At 36.2% G+C, this 18,864-nt stretch overlaps 1 protein-coding gene across 8 annotated transcripts in view; it reads right to left on the bottom strand.

Moving 5' to 3' along the window:
• Positions 1-880: 880 nt before the first annotated feature.
• LOC137235424 (uncharacterized) overlaps positions 881-18,864 on the bottom strand; it is a 993,733-nt gene continuing 975,749 nt past the window's right edge. For 7 of the 8 annotated variants that reach the window (XM_067758399.1, XM_067758400.1, XM_067758402.1 and 4 more), the window contains one exon: positions 881-1,888. In XM_067758399.1, the coding sequence (XP_067614500.1) occupies positions 1,405-1,888 (484 nt within the window). In that variant the 3' untranslated portion in view covers positions 881-1,404. The remainder of the gene's footprint in view (positions 1,889-18,864) is intronic. The other variant, XR_010947891.1, reaches the window with a different exon arrangement.

Raw genomic sequence — 18,864 nt, 5'->3', positions numbered from 1 at the left:
ACTTTAACTTTAACTTTAACCTTAACTTTAACTATAACTCCACTTTAACTTTAGCTTTAACTTTATTTTTAACTTTAACTTTAACTTTAATTTGAACTTTAACTTTAACTTTAACTTTAACTTTAACTTTAACTTTAACTTTAACCTTAACTTTAACTATAACTCCACTTTAACTTTAGCTTTAACTTTATTTTTAACTTTAACTTTAACTTTAATTTGAACTTTAACTTTAACTTTAACTTTAACTTTAACTTTCACTTTAACTTTAACTTTAACTTTCACTTTAACTTTAACTTTAACTTTAGCTTTAACTTTAACTTTATTTTTAACTTTAACTTTAATTTGAACTTTAACTATAACTTTAACTTTAACTTTAACTTTAACCTTAACTTTAACTATAACTCCACTTTAACTTTATCTTTAACTTTATTTTTAACTTTAACTTTAACTTTAATTTGAACTTTAACTTTAACTTTAACTTTAACTTTAACTTTAACTTTCACTTTAACTTTAACTTTAACTATAACTTCCACTTTAACTTTAGCTTTAACTTTAACTTTATTTTTAACTTTAACTTTAATTTGAACTTTAACTATAACTTTAACTTTAACTTTAACTTTAACCTTAACTTTAACTATAACTCCACTTTAACTTTAGCTTTAACTTTATTTTTAACTTTAACTTTAATTTTAATTTGAACTTTAACTTTAACTTTAACTTTCACTTTAACTTTAACTTTAACTTTAACTTTAACTTTAACTTTAAATTTAACTTTCACTTTGGTTACGATAGGATACGCTTTGGGTATATGGAGTGGGTTTCCCTCTTCACCTTTCACAAATAAAACCACTACACTTCCTTTAAAAATTCACAAAATGCTTTATTTAATGATGTGACTCATATAGCTAATATAAACAAATCACTTTGATTTCTCTATCTTAGTTTGTATGGTAAAATCACTAAAACTTTCACAATTGTTAGCACTAAATATTCTGCGAATAGTGGCGGATCGATCGACGGTAATTAGCGAACTAAACTTACATATTAAGCCGTAAAATTTTCAGCCTCCTGCGCAGCTAGGAAACGGTAACTATTTATATGTTCGTATGTATGTAAAAGGAATGTACAAAGTTGAGTGCACGGTACTTACAATACACAAAAATTTATAAATTCTTTGTTAAGAGGGTGGTTCATTAAGGTAAGTATTTTAACACATTTGCAGGGTATTTCATTAGGTAAGTATTTTTGCAAAAGGTTGGTATATTAGCAAACGTAAGTATCTTAAAAATAGTTAATATTTCATTAGGTAAGTATTTTTAGCAAAAGGTAAGTATCTTAAAAATAGTTAATATTTCAATACTTCATGTTACAAATAAATTTTGTGAAATCATTGTATACTACAATTTATAGGTCAATTAAATTTGGGCTCATGTCTTCAACATGGCGGCCGGCCTGTTCCGATGAGGGAAGCAGCAACTTCTGAATCTCCTCCAAAGTGTTAACCGCTGCTGAAAACAAGTTCCTCAAGCGCTTCTGAGTGGGATTATTGTCTGCCCGTTTCTTCTTTGGTTTTAAAATTACAGTCCTTTTTGTTGTCTTCGTTTTCGGGGCTGGAGTCTGGGGTTTATTGTTGAATCGTTTCCGGCGTTCTTCCTTTGGCCGCTCACGGTGAAGCAGCGTGTGGTGAGCGAGGCCACATCGGCGGCAGCTATCAGGGGAGCTGCATGCGCCCGTAACATGGGATGTTGCCAAACAATTTATGCAATATTTGTGAGCCCGAACCGACTCATAGCGTTCGTCCGGGGTCATAGCCATAAACGCATGGCAGTAGCGCAACGAATGCCTTTGGCAACACAGCCGGCAGGTGCTGAAGTTTCCATACGGTGGCCTGAAAAGAGAAGTCAAAATAAAAGGGGGTCAAGTGAGTATGGGTGTAGAGAGTGGGCTGTGATGTGAATCCCTAGAGTTTACACGGTTTGGAGAGATATATAGGGTGAGGTTGAAGAGTTTATTCTGCTAGGGGAAGTACACACACTTTTGCTATGGAGCATATTTTTGAGCTATGTCAGTTGCGGCTTCCTTGAGAAAAGAAGAAAGCTCCTTTTGAATGACACGACTTGCTCCAATAAAGGTTTTACCATTGTCTGACATTATTTTGTGTGGGAGTCCACGACGACTAACAAAACGAGCAAATGCTGCTTTAAAAGCAGCGGTCGTCAGATCTGAGCAGACTTCCAGATGGACTGCTTTTGTTGAGAAACATACGAATACACAAACGTATGCCTTTGAGTAAGGGGCCTTCCGTAAGATTGATGTTTTAACGAGAAAAGGTCCTGCAAAGTCGATACCGGTCGTGTGAAATGGGAGAGAGTATGTGGACCTTTCCGGAGGGAGTGCGGCCATTATTTGGGATTTAGCCCGTTGTTTGTAGATCGTGCATATCTTACAATGGAATATGCACTTCTTCACCTTTTGTTTGAGCCGAGGGATGTAGTATTCCTGTTGTATCATGCGGATCATCAGTTGTTTTTCGGCATGCAACAAGGTAGAGTGACTAAATTCTAAGAGTAAATAGCAAAACCGAGAGTTATCGGGAATTATAATGGGATAACGCTCGTTGTAACTAAGATTGGCTTTTGCGAGCCGACCATTCACCCGCATTATGCCTGATTCGTCGAGCATAGGGTTTAGAGTTAACAATGAACTCTTTTTGTGGAGTGGTTTGTTGGACTGTAGATCTGCAATTTCGGCAGAGAAGTATTTATGTTGCGTCAACAGGATCAAACGAACTTTCGCTTGATGAACTTCCTCTTGGGTTAGCGTGATCGTTTTCAAAGTATCAAGACCTTGTGCTCTGTGTATAAAACGGTACATATAAGCAACGACTCGTAGAGCTTTTGAGTAGGAAGAAAAGCGTTCGAGTAGATCAGGCACATCTACAGCATGAAATGCATGGGTGCGCTTTTGTTCCGGTGGAGTAGGGGTTTGTGTCACTGGTTTCGGCCAGGACGCTGGGGATTTGGCCAACCACTCTGGCCCCTTCCACCAAAGGGAGCATTCGGCTAGATCCTTGGGTGTACATCCACGGGTACCAAGATCTGCTGGATTATCTCCACTGGGTACGTGTTTCCAAGGGGCGTTACTCACGTTTTCCAGAATTTGTGAGGTTCTATTCGCCACGTAGGTCTTCCAGGTGTGTGGGGGTTTTTCCAGCCATGCTAGTACGATAGCGGAGTCCGACCAGAGAAACAGGTCATGTGGAGTCAGAGTTAGGTGTGAGCGAATTTGTTTTATTAATTTTGTGAGTAGTACTGCTCCACAGAGTTCTAGACGAGGGAGGCTCACGGTTTTCACGGGAGCCACTTTGCTCTTTGCCACGAGTAGGTGAGTAGAAAACGTGTCCTTGCTATTCTGTACTCGCAGGTACACACAAGCGCAGAATGCTTTTTCCGATGCATCTGAGAATCCATGCATCTGAAAGGGTTTATTGGGTGAAAATTTAACCCATCGAGGTATTTTAATTTCATTTATCGCGGAGAGATTTTCGCGAAATATGTTCCATTTGTGGAAAGCGCTGGGTTTGACTTGTTCATCCCAGTCAGTTCCTTCTAACCAGAGTTGCTGGAGGAGAGTCTTGGCTAGTATCACTATTGGCGATAGCCATCCTGCCGGGTCAAACAATTTCGCAACCGCCGATAAAATTTGCCTCTTTGTGTTCGAGTTTTCTGCGGGTATAGGGTCGTAAGAGTATGAGAAAGAGTCGTTTATAGCATTCCATTTTATGCCGAGGGTCTTTGTTGAGCTGGCATCGTGAAATTTGAGGAAATCTGCATCTAGGAGATCAGATTCTGGGATGGATTCCAATAATTTTGGGTGATTTGCCGTTATTTTCTTGAGTGGAAAACCGGCTGATTTCAACGCTTCGATAACCTGGTGTAGAGAGTCGTGAGCGGACTGTATACTATGTTCGCCCGAAAGTATATCGTCTACGTAGATTTCGTGTAGCAATATATCATAGGCGAGTGGGTGGGTGGGTTTTGTGTCTTCTGCGAGTTGGTGCAGAGTCCGTATCGCGAGATATGGGGCACAGTTGACGCCGAACGTCACTGTCTTTAATTTGAAGTCCTCCATCGGTAGCTGTGGAGATCTTCGGAAGAGAATTCTTTGAAAATTCTGATCTTCTTTATGAACGAGTATTTGGCGGTACATCTTTTCGATGTCGCCGTTAAATACGTACTTAAAAAATCTCCATTTGAGTAGGACGAGCATTAAGTCGTTTTGGAGTATGGGGCCTGTGTGCAACACATCGTTTAACGAGTTGCCAGAGTGGGTAGTTCTAGACGCGTTGAAAACAACGCGTACCTTTGTTGTTTTGCTGTCGGGTTTTAAGACAGCGTGGTGGGGGAGGTAGAACGACGAGTACTTTCCGTTCTCGATGACTTCGCGTGATGAAATTGCCTCCATGTGGCCCATAGTGAGGTATTCCTCCAAAACTTCTGAGTATTTTTCTCTTAATTCTGGTCTTTTCTCCAAGGATCGCTCGACGCTGATGCATTGCTGCTGTGCTGCAATTCTCGAGTGTCCAAGGGCAAGGGTACTGGGGAATTCCTTTTTAAATGGAAGTTTTACCACATATCGGCCATCTTCCTGGCGGTGAGTGGTTTCTCGGTAGAGTTCCTCGCAAAATTGGTCCTCTTCCGAAAGGGCTTGGGTGTCAGGTATTTCTTCCTGTTGCCAGAACTTCTGCAATAATGTGCTAAGGGTGTCGTCTGGATTTTCAATAACTTGGGTGGAGAATGCGTTCACTTGTTCTTTAATAGGCCCACTGAGTATCCACCCAAATATTGTATTTTGGGCTAACAAGGAACCACTTACGTTGGCTTGTAGCCCCTGGAGTATTATTTGGGGTGTGAGATCGCTACCTATCACCATGTCGATTCTCGAAGGGGTAAAACAGTTAGGGTCCGCGAGTGGCCATGTGGCAATTTCTTGCAAATCTATTTTTGACACTTTAATGCTGGGTAAGAAATGGGTCAGTTTAGGCAATAATATCGCTTGGGTGTTTATTCTTGTTTTGAGATCCGACGAGCAGAGTGTTATCTCGCAGATCTGGTTGGAGTTTTGAACTACCGATCCGCCCATTCCCGAGATCTTATAATGGGTTTTCTTGGTTGGTAGTTTCAAGAGCTTCTGGATTCGAGACGCTACAAATGTCTTTTCCGAACCCTGATCTATTAGTGCACGGATCTTGTGGTGTTCGCCATTTGCTTTCACCGTGACTAAACCTGTGGGTAAAAGAGTAGTTTCGCTACTACTCGCGAAGTGAGTTGAGGTTGAGTTTTTCTTAAAAGGGTTTTGAGTGACTTGGGTTTGGCTGGCCTCTTTTGAGGTTGACGCCCTGTTCGGGTCTTCAGCTGGAGGTGGCAGACTTTGAGGGGTTGTGTGCGTCCTGTTCCTCTGCTTCCTGGGTCTGCTGTCTGGCTGGGATTTTCCTTGGAAGTGGAGTAGCGAGTGATGTCGTTTTTGGCAATACACGCATGTGAAATTGCTACCACAATCTCTTTCCAAGTGAGAGCAAGCTAAACAATTTGTGCAATAATTGTTTTCTTTTACGAATTTGCTTCGCTCTTGGGTTGAGAGATCTCTGAATTTTATACAGCTCATTAATGAGTGATTCAGATTGCAGAGTTTGCATGAGGGTTGCCTCTTTGAGTCCACATGGAATGTTTGGGTCTTATTCCTAAAGTTCGATGAGTTTTGGGGTGTTGAGGATCTGTGGGTGAAGCTAGAGTTGGGGTTACGGGTTTTGCTCGGCCTATACGTACCAAGTCTTTCTACTACTTCTTACCTTGTCGTGAGAAATTTGTCCATCTCCGACCAAAGTGGGAGTTCTTTCCTAGAGTCGAGTGATTGTTCCCACAATGCCAGGGTTTCATCAGGTAGTTTTGATGAGCATAAGAATACGAGGATGGGGTCCCAGTTATCAGTTGAGACCTCGCTCGCATTTAGGGTCGAGATACAGTTATTTATGGTGGTTTGAATTTCTTGAATTCTTTCACCATTTTCAGAATAAACTGTGGGCATATTAAATAGGGTTTTTAATTGATTGTCTACGAGAATTCTACGATTCTCGTAGCGGGACTTGAGTGCTCCCCAGGCCAAGTCAAAGTTTTGGTCGTTAAGGGGGTATTTTTTAATAATAAGGGCTGCTTTTCCACAGGTTTTTGCCCTCAGGTGATACAGTTTCTGGGCCTGAGACAATTGAGGGTGATTTATGTAGACCGCGGTAAACATATCCCGGAAGGACGGCCAGTCTTCATATCCACCATAGAAGATTTCGGTGTCACATGCGGGGACTTTTAGACAGGGTTGATGCTGAGAGGGGGTATGGCTTTGTTGTATGGGGTTTACTGTTTGTTGATTAGGCTGGTGGGTGCTAATCAACTCGTTGATCCTGAGCTTTGTGTGCATCGCTGTGTCGAGAGTGCCGTCGTATGTCTCTTCGCATGCCGTCCTGGATTTTTCCTCAGTTCTGCTCAGGTGTACCGCTTCGTATGCGGCTTCTACCGCGTCTACAAGTTTGTTGAGTTCCTCCAAATACGTCTTGAGACTGCTTTCAGAGTGATCCGGCTCGAAGGACCATGGTTACGATAGGATACGCTTTGGGTATATGGAGTGAGTTTCCCTCTTCACCTTTCACAAATAAAACCACTACACTTCCTTTAAAAATTCACAAAATGCTTTATTTAATGATGTGACTCATATAGCTAATATAAACAAATCACTTTGATTTCTCTATCTTAGTTTGTATGGTAAAATCACTAAAACTTTCACAATTGTTAGCACTAAATATTCTGCGAATAGTGGCGGATCGATCGACGGTAATTAGCGAACTAAACTTACATATTAAGCCGTAAAATTTTCAGCCTCCTGCGCAGCTAGGAAACGGTAACTATTTATATGTTCGTATGTATGTAAAAGGAATGTACAAAGTTGAGTGCACGGTACTTACAATACACAAAAATTTATAAATTCTTTGTTAAGAGGGTGGTTCATTAAGGTAAGTATTTTAACACATTTGCAGGGTATTTCATTAGGTAAGTATTTTTGCAAAAGGTTGGTATATTAGCAAACGTAAGTATCTTAAAAATAGTTAATATTTCATTAGGTAAGTATTTTTAGCAAAAGGTAAGTATCTTAAAAATAGTTAATATTTCAATACTTCATGTTACAAATAAATTTTGTGAAATCATTGTATACTACAATTTATAGGTCAATTAAATTTGGGCTCATGTCTTCAACACACTTTAACTTTAACTTTAACTTTAGCCTTAACTTTAACTTTAACTATAACTTCCACTTTAACTTTACCTTTAACTTTAACTTTAACTTTAACCTTAGCTTTAACTTTAACTATAACTTCCACTTTAACTTTAGCTTTAATTTTAACTTTATTTTTAACTTTAACTTTAATTTGAACTTTAACTTTAACTTTAACCTTAACTTTACCTTTACTTTTAACTTTAATTTTAACTTTATTTTTAACTTTAACTTTAACTTTAACCTTAGCTTTAACTTTAACTTTGACTTTAACTTTAACTTTAACTTTAACTTTAACTTTAACTTTAACTTTAACTTTTACTTTAACCTTAACTTTAACTTTCACTTTCACTTTAACTTTAACTTTAGCTTTAACTTTATTTTTAACTTTAACTTTCGCTTTAACTTTAACATTCACTTTAACTTTAACTTTAATTTTAACTTTAACTTTAACTTTAGCTTTAACTTTAACTTTAACTTTAACTTTAACTTTAACTTTAACTTTAACTTTAACTTTAACTTTAAATTTAACTTTAACTTTAACTTTAACTTTAACTTTAACTTTAACTTTAACTTTAACTTTATCTTTAACTTTAACTTTAACTTTATCTTTATCTTTAACTTTAAATTTAACTTTAACTTTAACTTTAACTTTCACTTTAACTTTAACTTTAACTTTAACTTTAACTTTAACTTTAACTTTACCTTTAACTTTAACTTTAACTTTAACTTAAACTTAAACTTTAACTTTATTTTTAACTTTAATTTTAACTTTAACCTTAGCTTTAACTTTAACTTTGACTTTAACTTTAACTTTAACCTTAACTTTAACTTTAACTTTCACTTTAACTTTAACTTTAACTTTATTTTTAACTTTAACTTTCGCTTTAACTTTAACATTCACTTTAACTTTAACTTTAACTTTAACTTTAACTTTAACTTTAACTTTAACTTTAACTTTAACTTTAACTTTAACTTTAACTTTAACTTTAACTTTAACTTTAACTTTAACTTTAACTTTAACTTTAACTTTAACTTTAACTTTAACTTTAACTTTAACTTTAACTTTAACTTTAACTTTAACTTTAACTTTAACTTTAACCTTTTCTTTAACTTTAACTTTAACTTTCACTTTAACTTTAACTTTAACTTTAACTTTAATTTTAACTTTAACTTTAACATTAACTTTAACTTTAACTTTAACTTTAACTTTAACTTTAACTTTAACTTTAACTTTAACTTTAACTTTAACTTTAACTTTAACTTTAACTTTAACTTTAACCTTTTCTTTAACTTTAACTTTAACTTTCACTTTAACTTTAACTTTAACTTTAACTTTAATTTTAACTTTAACTTTAACATTAACTTTAACTTTAACTTTAACTTTAACTTTAACTTTAACTTTAACTTTAATTTAAATTTAACTTTAACTTTAATTTTAACTGTAACTTTATCTTTAACTTTAACTTTAACTTCAACTTTAACTTAAACTTAAACTTAAACTTTAACTTTATTTTTAACTTTAACTTTAACCTTAGCTTTAACTTTAACTTTGACTTTAACTTTAACTTTAACCTTAACTTTAACTTTAACTTTCACTTTAACTTTAACTTTAACTTTAACCTTAACTTTAACTTTAACTTTAACCTTTTCTTTAACTTTAACTTTAACTTTAACTTTCACTTTAACTTTAACTTTAACTTTAATTTTAACTTTAACTTTAACATTAACTTTAACTTTAACTTTAACTTTAACTTTCACTTTAACTTTAACTTTAACTTTAATTTTAACTTCAACTTTAACTTTAACTTAAACTTAAACTTTAACTTTAATTTTAACTTTAACTTTAACATTAACTTTAACTTTAACTTTCACTTTAACTTTTACTTTAACTTTAATTTTAACTTTAACTTTAACTTCAACTTTAACTTTAACTTTAACTTAAACTTTAACTTTAACTTTATTTTTAACTTTAACTTTAACTTTAACCTTAGCTTTAACTTTAACTTTGACTTTAACTTTAACTTTAACTTTAACTTTAACTTTAACTTTCACTTTAACTTTAACTTTAACTTTAGCCTTAACTTTAACTTTAACTTTAACTATAACTTCCACTTTAACTTTAGCTTTAACTTTAACTTTATTTTTAACTTTAACTTTAACTTTAATTTGAACTTTAACTTTAATTTGAACTTTACCTTTAACTTTAACTTTAACCTTAGCTTTAACTTTAACTATAACTTCCACTTTAACTTTAGCTTTAACTTTAACTTTATTTTTAACTTTAACTTTAATTTGAACTTTAACTTTAACTTTAACCTTAACTTTAACTTTAACTTTAACTTTAACTTTAACTTTAACTTTAAACTTAACTTTAACTTTAACTTTAAATTTAACTCTAACTTTAACTTTAACTTTAAGTGACGTAGTTGCCGTGGCGATGCTTTTTTCGGCTTATGTTGGAATGCATAGATCAATGGTTTATGGTCCGTTTTGATTATAAAACTGCGTGCTTCGAGAAAATGTTTGAAATGGCGAATTGCATCGTAAACTGCAAGTAGCTCTCGGTCATAGGTGCTGTAATTCTTTTCTGTGCTGCTAAGTTTTCTCGAAAAAAAACCTAAAGGTTGCCACGAGTTATTCACTTCCTGCTCGAGAGCCGCGCCAATTGCCACGTTTGATGCATCACAGACAAGGGCTAATTTGGCCTTTGGTGCGGGATGAGCCAGAAGCGCTGCGTTGACTACGCTTTGTTTACATGCTTCAAATGCGTCGACTGCGTCTTTTGTCCACAGAATTTTTCGTTTGTCATTTTTTTTAATGTTACGGATAAAATCACTCAACTGTGCTTGTATCTCGGAAGCATGTGGTATACAGCGACGGTAATAGTTAATGACACCCAAAAATCGACCAAGCTCGCACAAAGTTTCGGGTTTCTTAAACTCAGCTATTGCCTTTATGTGGATGTCAGACGGTTTGATGCCGTCTTTGTTGATCACGTAGCTTAAAAAAGATACTTCGGATTGCCCAAATTGGCATTTGTTGGCATTTATGCTGAGGCCATTTTTTCGCAAAATGGAGAAAACAATGCGAAGGTGCTCTTCATGCTCTTCTTGCGAGCCAGACATGATGAGAATGTCATCAATATAACAAAATACGAATTCGATGCCTCGGAAAATGTCATCCATAAACCTTTGGAATGTCTGCGTGGCATTCTTGAAGCCGAAAGGCATAAATAAAAATTCGATTAAACCGAATGGCGTGCAGACAGCTGTCTTCTTGATGTCTTCCTCCGCCATAGGAATTTGGTAGTATGCCCGCACCAGGTCGAGGGTCGAAAAAACCGTACTACCGTGCAGATTGTTTACAAAGTCGTGAACGTGGGCGATGGGATAACGATCCGGGACCGTTATCGAATTTAGTTTTCGATAGTCGCCACACGCACGCCAACCACCGCATTTTTTGGACAACATGTGCAGTGGGCTAGACCAGGAACTTTTCGAAACTCTACAGATGCCTTGTTCCAGCAGAAAGTTAACTTCTGCTCTGGTAGCTTCAACCCTTTCGCCGGCGGGACGTCGCGGCCTACTGGCCACCGTATTACCAGACGTTTCGATGTGATGCCGAACTGAATGGAAAACTTTGTTGGTGTCGAATTGCGAGTTTGTCTTAGTGACATCGACGAACTCTTTGAGAACGTTGTAAAACTCGTTTGCTTTATTTAGCGTTGAGACTGCAAAAATTCGTGTACTGCTGAGTTCGCCGCTCGTTGTGAGACCCGTTGTTGAATCAATGAGACGCTTATTATTCAAATCGATTAGTAGTTGAAAATGAGCCAGAAAATCGGCGCCTATAGTTGCAGTGTGAACGTCAGCTATTGTAAAAAGCCAGCTGAATGATCGCCGTAAACCCAAATCGTCTTCGATTGGTTGACTACCGTAGGTTTGTATGACAGTTTGATTCGACGCATACAATTGTAAATCACCTTGTTTGATTTTACTATTTGCTGCCGAGCGTGGTAAAACAGACACCACCGATCGGGAATCAATAAGAAAGTTGAATTTAGATTTTTTGTCGCTGACGTATAAGCGCTTCTCATTCGTCTTATTGTTTTTGGTTGCAGTTAGTTCTTTTTTGTTGGTGCAAATATTTGTTTGGTTAACGCTGCTAGATTTGCGACTGTTGCCAACCAGCGTTATTGACGACAGCCACTTTAGTTTGACGACTTGTAGCGCGAGCAGTTGGGACGACATTTCTTCGTGTTATCTCCGAACTTCTGGTGGAAAAAACATAGAGTTGGTTGCCCGTCATTGTGGCCATTGTGACGAGAGTTACTGCGGCTTCTGCAAGACTTGAAAGCTTTTAGTTCGCTACTAATTTTACTCACCTTTTCTGTAAGCGACTTTAATGCTGCGCTCATTTCTGACAAGGACATTGTATGAGATACCGCCTGGACCGAGTTGTCAGTGGACGCTTGAGTTGGCAAGATGCTGTTAGTGTTCGTTGCTACTGCCTCAAGCATCTTGTCTGCTATCTTCGCAAGTTTTTCAATGTCTTTCACATCCCAAACACTCAAGATTGGACGTATTGACTTTGGCATTTCCCCAATAAATAACGTGTGAATGATTGCCTCGCTGCCGGGATCGGGTGCTAATCGACGCATGTATGACAAAATTTTTGTCGGCTTCATGCCTGCTGTGCCTCCTCCCTGTAAAAAACGACGTAATTTCGACTCAGCACTTTCGGCAAATTTGTCCAGTAACCGCGCTTTGAGTGCATCGTATTTATTACTTTGTGGTGGCTTTGTTATGAGGTCTTCTACAAATAACGTAATCTCCTGTTCGAGATGTATTGTGACAAAATCGAATTTGTCGTCATCACTTTGAACTTTGTATAATCGAAACGATCGTTCAAGTTGAGCGAACCACAAATGCGGGTTGCTTTTATTGAACTTCGGTACAATTAGATTGCCATGTGGTCTCTGCAAGTCCCTCTGCATATTTGGCTGTTGTTCGTACATAGTCTGCAGACGTTGACACTCTAATTCCAGGGCGCGTAGTTTTTGGTTAAGTTCATCTTTCTCAGCCATTTCTGTGTCTTCTTCTTTTATAACAGAGCGCAAGTTGTAACGGGAACCTGGCATCAAATAGAACTGCCGTTATGGGAGAACTGGTTATCCGTCGCAAAACTGTGGTAAATTGGCGAATTTTGCGAATTCCAATCCTCATGTGCAGAGTGAATGATATTCGCGCTGTCGGGGTCACCACTTTGGTTGTTTCGGTGCTTTGCATAAAACAACTCAAGTTACTGCATGGTTTGCTACCACTTTATTTGTAATAAAGACTTAAAAACTAATTTTCAATTATGTACAAATGCTGCTCATGCAGCCAGTTCAAGTGACGATGGTGATAATAATAATAATTTCATTAGAATAAGAAGAATGAAAGAAAATGTCAAAGTAAAAGTGATGCCAGACGTCAGCTGATCCGTATCTTGTATGAAGTTGATACATAGATGGCACGGTGTGCAACTCAATACGCTACATACCTTTATGGCGATATCTCGAAAAGGCGTCCATCTATAGAACTAAGGCCAACTCCCTTTTAAAATACTCATTAACACCTTTCATTTGATCCCATATCGTACAAACAAATTCTAGAGTCACCCCTGGTCCACCTTTATGGCGATATCTCAAAAAGGCGTCCACCCATAGAACTAAGGCCCACTCCCTTTCAAAATACTCATTAACACCTTTCATTTGATACCCATATCGTACAAACAAATTCTAGAGTCACCCGTGGTCCACCTTTATGGCAATATCTCAAAAAGGCGTCCACCCATAGAACTAAGGCCCACTCCCTTTTAAAACACTCATCAACACCTTTCATTTGATACCCATATCGTACAAACAAATTCTATAGTCACCCCTGGTCCACCTTTATATCGATATTTCGAAAAGGCGTCCACCCATAGAACTAAGGCCCAATCCCTTTTAAAATACTCATTAACACATTTCGTTTGATACCCATATTGTATAAACGCATTCTAGAGTCATCCCTGGTCCACTTGTATGGCGATATCTCGAAAAGGCGTCCACCTGTAAAACCAAGGCCCTCTCCCTTTTAAAATACTCATTAACACCCTTCATTTGATACCCATATCGTACAAACAAATTCTAGGGTCACCCCTGGTCCACTTTTGTGGCGATATCTCGAAAAGGCGTCCACCTGTAAAACTAAGGCCCACTCCCTTTTCAAATACACATTAACACCTTTCGTTTGATACCCATATTGTATAAACGCATTCTAGAGTAATCCCTGGTCCACTTTTATGGCGATATATCGAAAGGCGTCCACCTATAAAACTAAGGCCCACTCCCTTTTAAAATACTCATTAGCACATTTCGTTTGATACCCATATTGTATAAACGCATTCTAGAGTCATCCCTGGTCCACTTTTATGGCGATATCTCGAAAAGGCGTCCATCTACAAAACTAAGGCCCACTCCCTTTTAAAATACTCATTAACACCTTTCATGTGATACCCATATTGTATAAACGCATTCTAGAGTCATCCCTGGTCCACTTTTATGGCGATATCTCGAAAAGGCGTCCATCTATAAAACTAAGGCCCACTCCCTTTTAAAATACTAATTAACACCCTTCATTTGATACCCATATCGTACAAACAAATTCTAGAGTCACCCCTGGTACACTTTTATGGCGGTATCTCGAAAAGGCGTCCTCCTGTAAAACTAAGGCCCACTCCCTTTTCAAATACCCATTAACACCTTTCGTTTGATACCCATATTGTATAAACGCGTTCTAGAGTCATCCCTGGTCCACTTTTATGGCGATATATCGAAAAGGCGTCCACCTATAAAACTAAGGCCCACTCCCTTTTAAAATACTCATTAGCACATTTCGTTTGATACCCATATTGTATAAACACATTCTAGAGTCATCCCTGGTCCACTTTTATGGCTATATCTCGAAAAGGCATCCATCTATAAGACTAAGGCCCACTCCCTTTTAAAATACTCATTAACACCTTTCATTTGATACCCATATCGTACAAACAAATTCTGGAGTCATCCCTGGTCCACTTTTATGGCGATATCTCGAAAAGACGTCCACCTATAAAACTAAGGCCCACTCCCTTTTAAAATACTCATTAACACCTTTCATTTGATTCCCATATTGTACAAACACATTCTAGAGTCATCCCTGGTCCACTCTTATGGCGATATCTCGAAAAGGCGTCCACCTATAAAACTAAGGCCCACTCCCTTTTAAAATACTCATTAACACTTTTCATTTGATACCCATATCGTACAAACAAATTCTAGAGTCACCCCTGGTCCACCTTTATGGCGATATCTCGAAAAGGCGTCCACCTATAAATCTAAGGCCCACTCCCTTTTAAAATACTCATTAACACTTTTCATTTGATACCCATATCGTACAAACAAATTCTAGAGTCGTCCCTGGTCCACTTTTATGGCGATATCTCGAAAAGGCGTCCACCTATAAAACTAGAGCCCACTCCCTTTTAAAATACTCATTAACACCTTTCATTTGATACCCATATCGTACAAACAAATTCTAAAGTCATCCCTGGTCCACCTTTATGGCGATATCTCGAAAAGGCGTCCACCTATAGAACTAAGGCCCACTCCCTTTTAAAATACATATTAACACCTTTCATGTGATACCCATATTGTATAAACGTTTTCTAGAGTAATCCCTGGTCCACTTTTATGGCGATATCTCGAAGAGGCGTCTACCTATAAAACTAAGGCCCACTCCCTTTTAAAATACACATTAACACCTTTCATTTGATACCCATATCATACAAACAAATTCTGGAGTCATCCCTGGTCCACTTTTATGGCGATATCTCGAAAAGACGTCCACCTATAAAACTAAGGCCCACTCCCTTTTAAAATACTCATTAACACCTTTCATTTGATACCCATATTGTACAAACGCATTCTAGAGTCATCCCTGGTCCACTTTTATGGCTATATCTCGAAAAGGCGTCCACCTATAAAACTAAGGCCCACTCCCTTTTAAAATAATCATTAACACTTTTCATTTGATACCCATAACGTACAAACAAATTCTAGAGTTACCCCTGGTCCACCTTTATGGCGATATCTCGAAAAGGCGTCCACCTATAAATCTAAGGCCCACTCCCTTCTAAAATACTCATTAATACTTTTCATTTGATACCCATATCGTACAAACAAATTCTAGAGTCGTCCCTGGTCCACTTTTATGGCGATATCTCGAAAAGGCGTCCACCTATAAAACTAAGGCCCACTCCCTTTTAAAATACTCATTAACACCTTTCATTTGATACCCATATCGCACAAACAAATTCTAAAGTCACCCCTGGTCCACCTTTATGGCGATATCTCGAAAAGGCGTCCACCTATAGAACTAAGACCCACTCTCTTTTAAAATACTCATTAACACCTCTCATTTGATACCCATATCATACAAACAATTTCTAGAGTCACCCCTGGTCCACCTTTATGTCGATATTTCGAAAAGGCGTCCACCCATAGAACTAAGGCCCACTCCCTTTTAAAGTACTCATTAACACCTTTCATTTGATACCCATATTGTATAAACGCATTCTAGAGTCATCCCTGGTCCACGTTTAAGGCGATATCTCGAAAAGGCGTCCACCTATAAAACTAAGGCCCACTCCCTTTTAAAATACTCATTAACACCTTTCATTTGATACCCATATCGTACAAACAAATTCTAGAGTCACCCCTGGCCCACCTTTATGACCATATCTCGAAAAGGCGTCCACCCATAGAACTAAGGCCCACTCCCTTTTAAAATACTCATTAACACCTTTCATTCGATACCCATATCGTACAAACAAATTCTAGAGTCCCCCTGCTCCACCTTTATGGCGATATCTCGAAAATTCGTCCACCTATAGAACTAAGGCCCACTCCCTTTTAAAATACTCATTAACACCTTTCATTTGATACCCATATCGTACAAACAAATTCTAGAGTGACCCCTGGTCCATCTTTATGGCGATATCTCGAAAAGGCGTCCACCTATAGAACTAAGGCCCACTCCCTTTTAAAATACTCATTAACACCTTTCATTTGACACCCATATCGTACAAACCAATTCTAGAGTCACCCCTGGTCCACCTTTATGGCGCTATCTCGAAAAGCCGTCCGCCTATAGAACTAAGGCCCACTCCCTTTTAAAATGCTCATTAACACCTTTCATTTGATACCCATATTGTACAAACAAATTCTAGAGTCACCCCTGGTCCACCTTTATGGCGATATCTCGAAAAGGCGTCCGCCTATAGAACTAAGGCCCACTCCCTTTTAAAACACTCATTAACACCTTTCATTTGATACCCATATCGTACAAACAAATTCTAGAGTGACCCCTTGTCCACCTTTATGGCGATATCTCGAAAAGCCGTCCACCTATAGAACTAAGGCCCACTCCCTTTTAAAATACTCATTAACACCTTTCATTTGATACCCATATCGTACAAACAGATTCTAGAGTCACCCCTGGTCCACCTTTATGACGATGTCTCGAAAAGCCGTCCGCCTATAGAACTAAGGCCCACTCCCTTTTAAAATACTCATTAACACGTTTCATCTGATACCCATATCGTACAAACAACACATTCCAGGGTTTCCCTATCTTTCTTTTCCTAAATGGTGATTTTCCCTTATTTTGTCTCCATAGCTCTCAACTGAGTATGTAATGTTCGGTTACACCCGAACTTAGCCTTCCTTACTTGTTTTGTACTAAGTTTAATATAACCCTAATGAAATGAAATAACAATGAAAAGCTGTTATTTAATAGATATAATTAAAGTAAGGAATATCAAAAAAAAAAAGAAATAGATATAAGTATGGGCTGCTTCAGTTAGGAAACCTCGCTTTTAGAGAGGTCATAATTTTAGGAAAAATATTTCTACTTTAGCCACAGGTAGAATAGGAAAGACTAATAGGAAAACATCTTTTATTCTAAATAGAAAGAATATAGTAATAAAAAAAAAATGTTTTTACTTAAAACCCCCTACAGAATAGAAAATAGTAATAGGAAAATATCTTTTACTCTAAATAGAGTTGAATATAGTAATAGAAAATATCTTTACTTAAACCCCCAGTATACTAGAAAATAGTAATAGGAAAATACCGATATAAAAAAAAATCTGCTATTAACCCATATAATTTAACAAAAAACAGTTTCAACAATAGCATTCCAATTTACTCATCAATAAAAATGTTAACAAACAAAAAAAAAATACATAAATATAAAGTCATGTTGGCATCAAGTTACGGTTCCTTCATAATAATTTGTAAACACATGCCGATTTTTAAGTGAGTCGACGCTCTTAAAGGTCGGCTGTGAAAAAAAAAGGACGTGTGGCACTCGGGGACTGCCGCGGTAAAGCTATTGCATATTACCAACTTATGCAATTATAATATTTATGCAACATTTTGTTTTCTTTGATATTAATTCAAGTTTTGTCTTTGATATTGATTCAAGTTAACCTTTTTAAGCGTGGTGACCGATAAGAAAATAAATTTTTTACTTTTATTGAATAAATGAGAAGTTAATATTTAACTTTCACTTTAACTTTAACTTTCACTTTAGCTTTAACATTCACTTTAACTTTAACTTTATTTTTAACTTTAACCTTAACTTTAACTTTAACTTTAACTTTAAATTTAACTTTAACCTTAACTTTAACTTTAACTTTAACTTTAAATTTTACTTTATCTTTAACTTTAACTTTAACCTTAACTTTAACTTTAACTTTAACTTTAAATTTAACTTTAACTTTAACTTTAAATTTAACTTTAACTTTAACTTTAACTTTAATTTTAACTTTAACTTTAACTTTAAATTTAACTTTAACTTTAACTTAACTTTAACTTTAAATTTAACTTTAACTTTAACTTTAACTTTAACTTTAACTTTAACTTTAATTTTAATTTTAACTTTAACTTTAACTTTAACTTTAGCTCTAACTTTAACTTTAACTTTAACTTTAACTTTCACTTTAACTTTAACTTTAACTTTCACTTTAACTTTAACTTTAACTTTAACTTTAACTTTAACTTTAACTTTAACTTTAACTCTAACTTTAACTTTAACTTTAACTTTAACATTAAATTTAACTTTAACTTTAACTTTAACTGTAACTTTAACCTTAATCTTAACTTTAACTTTAACTTTAACTTTAACTTTAACCGTAACTTTAACTTTAACTTTAACTTTAACTTTAAATTTAACCTTAGCTTTAACTTTAACTTTAACCTTAATTTTAAATTTAATTGTAACTTTAACTTTAACTTTCACTTTAACTTTAACTTAACTTTAACTTTAACTTTAAATTTAACTTTAACTTTAACTTTATTTTTAACTTTAACTTTAACTTTAACTTAAAATTTAACTTTAACTTTAACTTTATCTTTAACTTTAACTTTAATTTTAACTTTAACTTTAACTTTAACTTCAACTTTAACTTTAA

Source organism: Eurosta solidaginis, chromosome X (genome assembly GCF_040869045.1).
Source record: "Eurosta solidaginis isolate ZX-2024a chromosome X, ASM4086904v1, whole genome shotgun sequence".
Taxonomy (NCBI): domain Eukaryota; kingdom Metazoa; phylum Arthropoda; class Insecta; order Diptera; family Tephritidae; genus Eurosta; species Eurosta solidaginis.
This window is presented reverse-complemented; position numbering and strand designations above follow the sequence as displayed.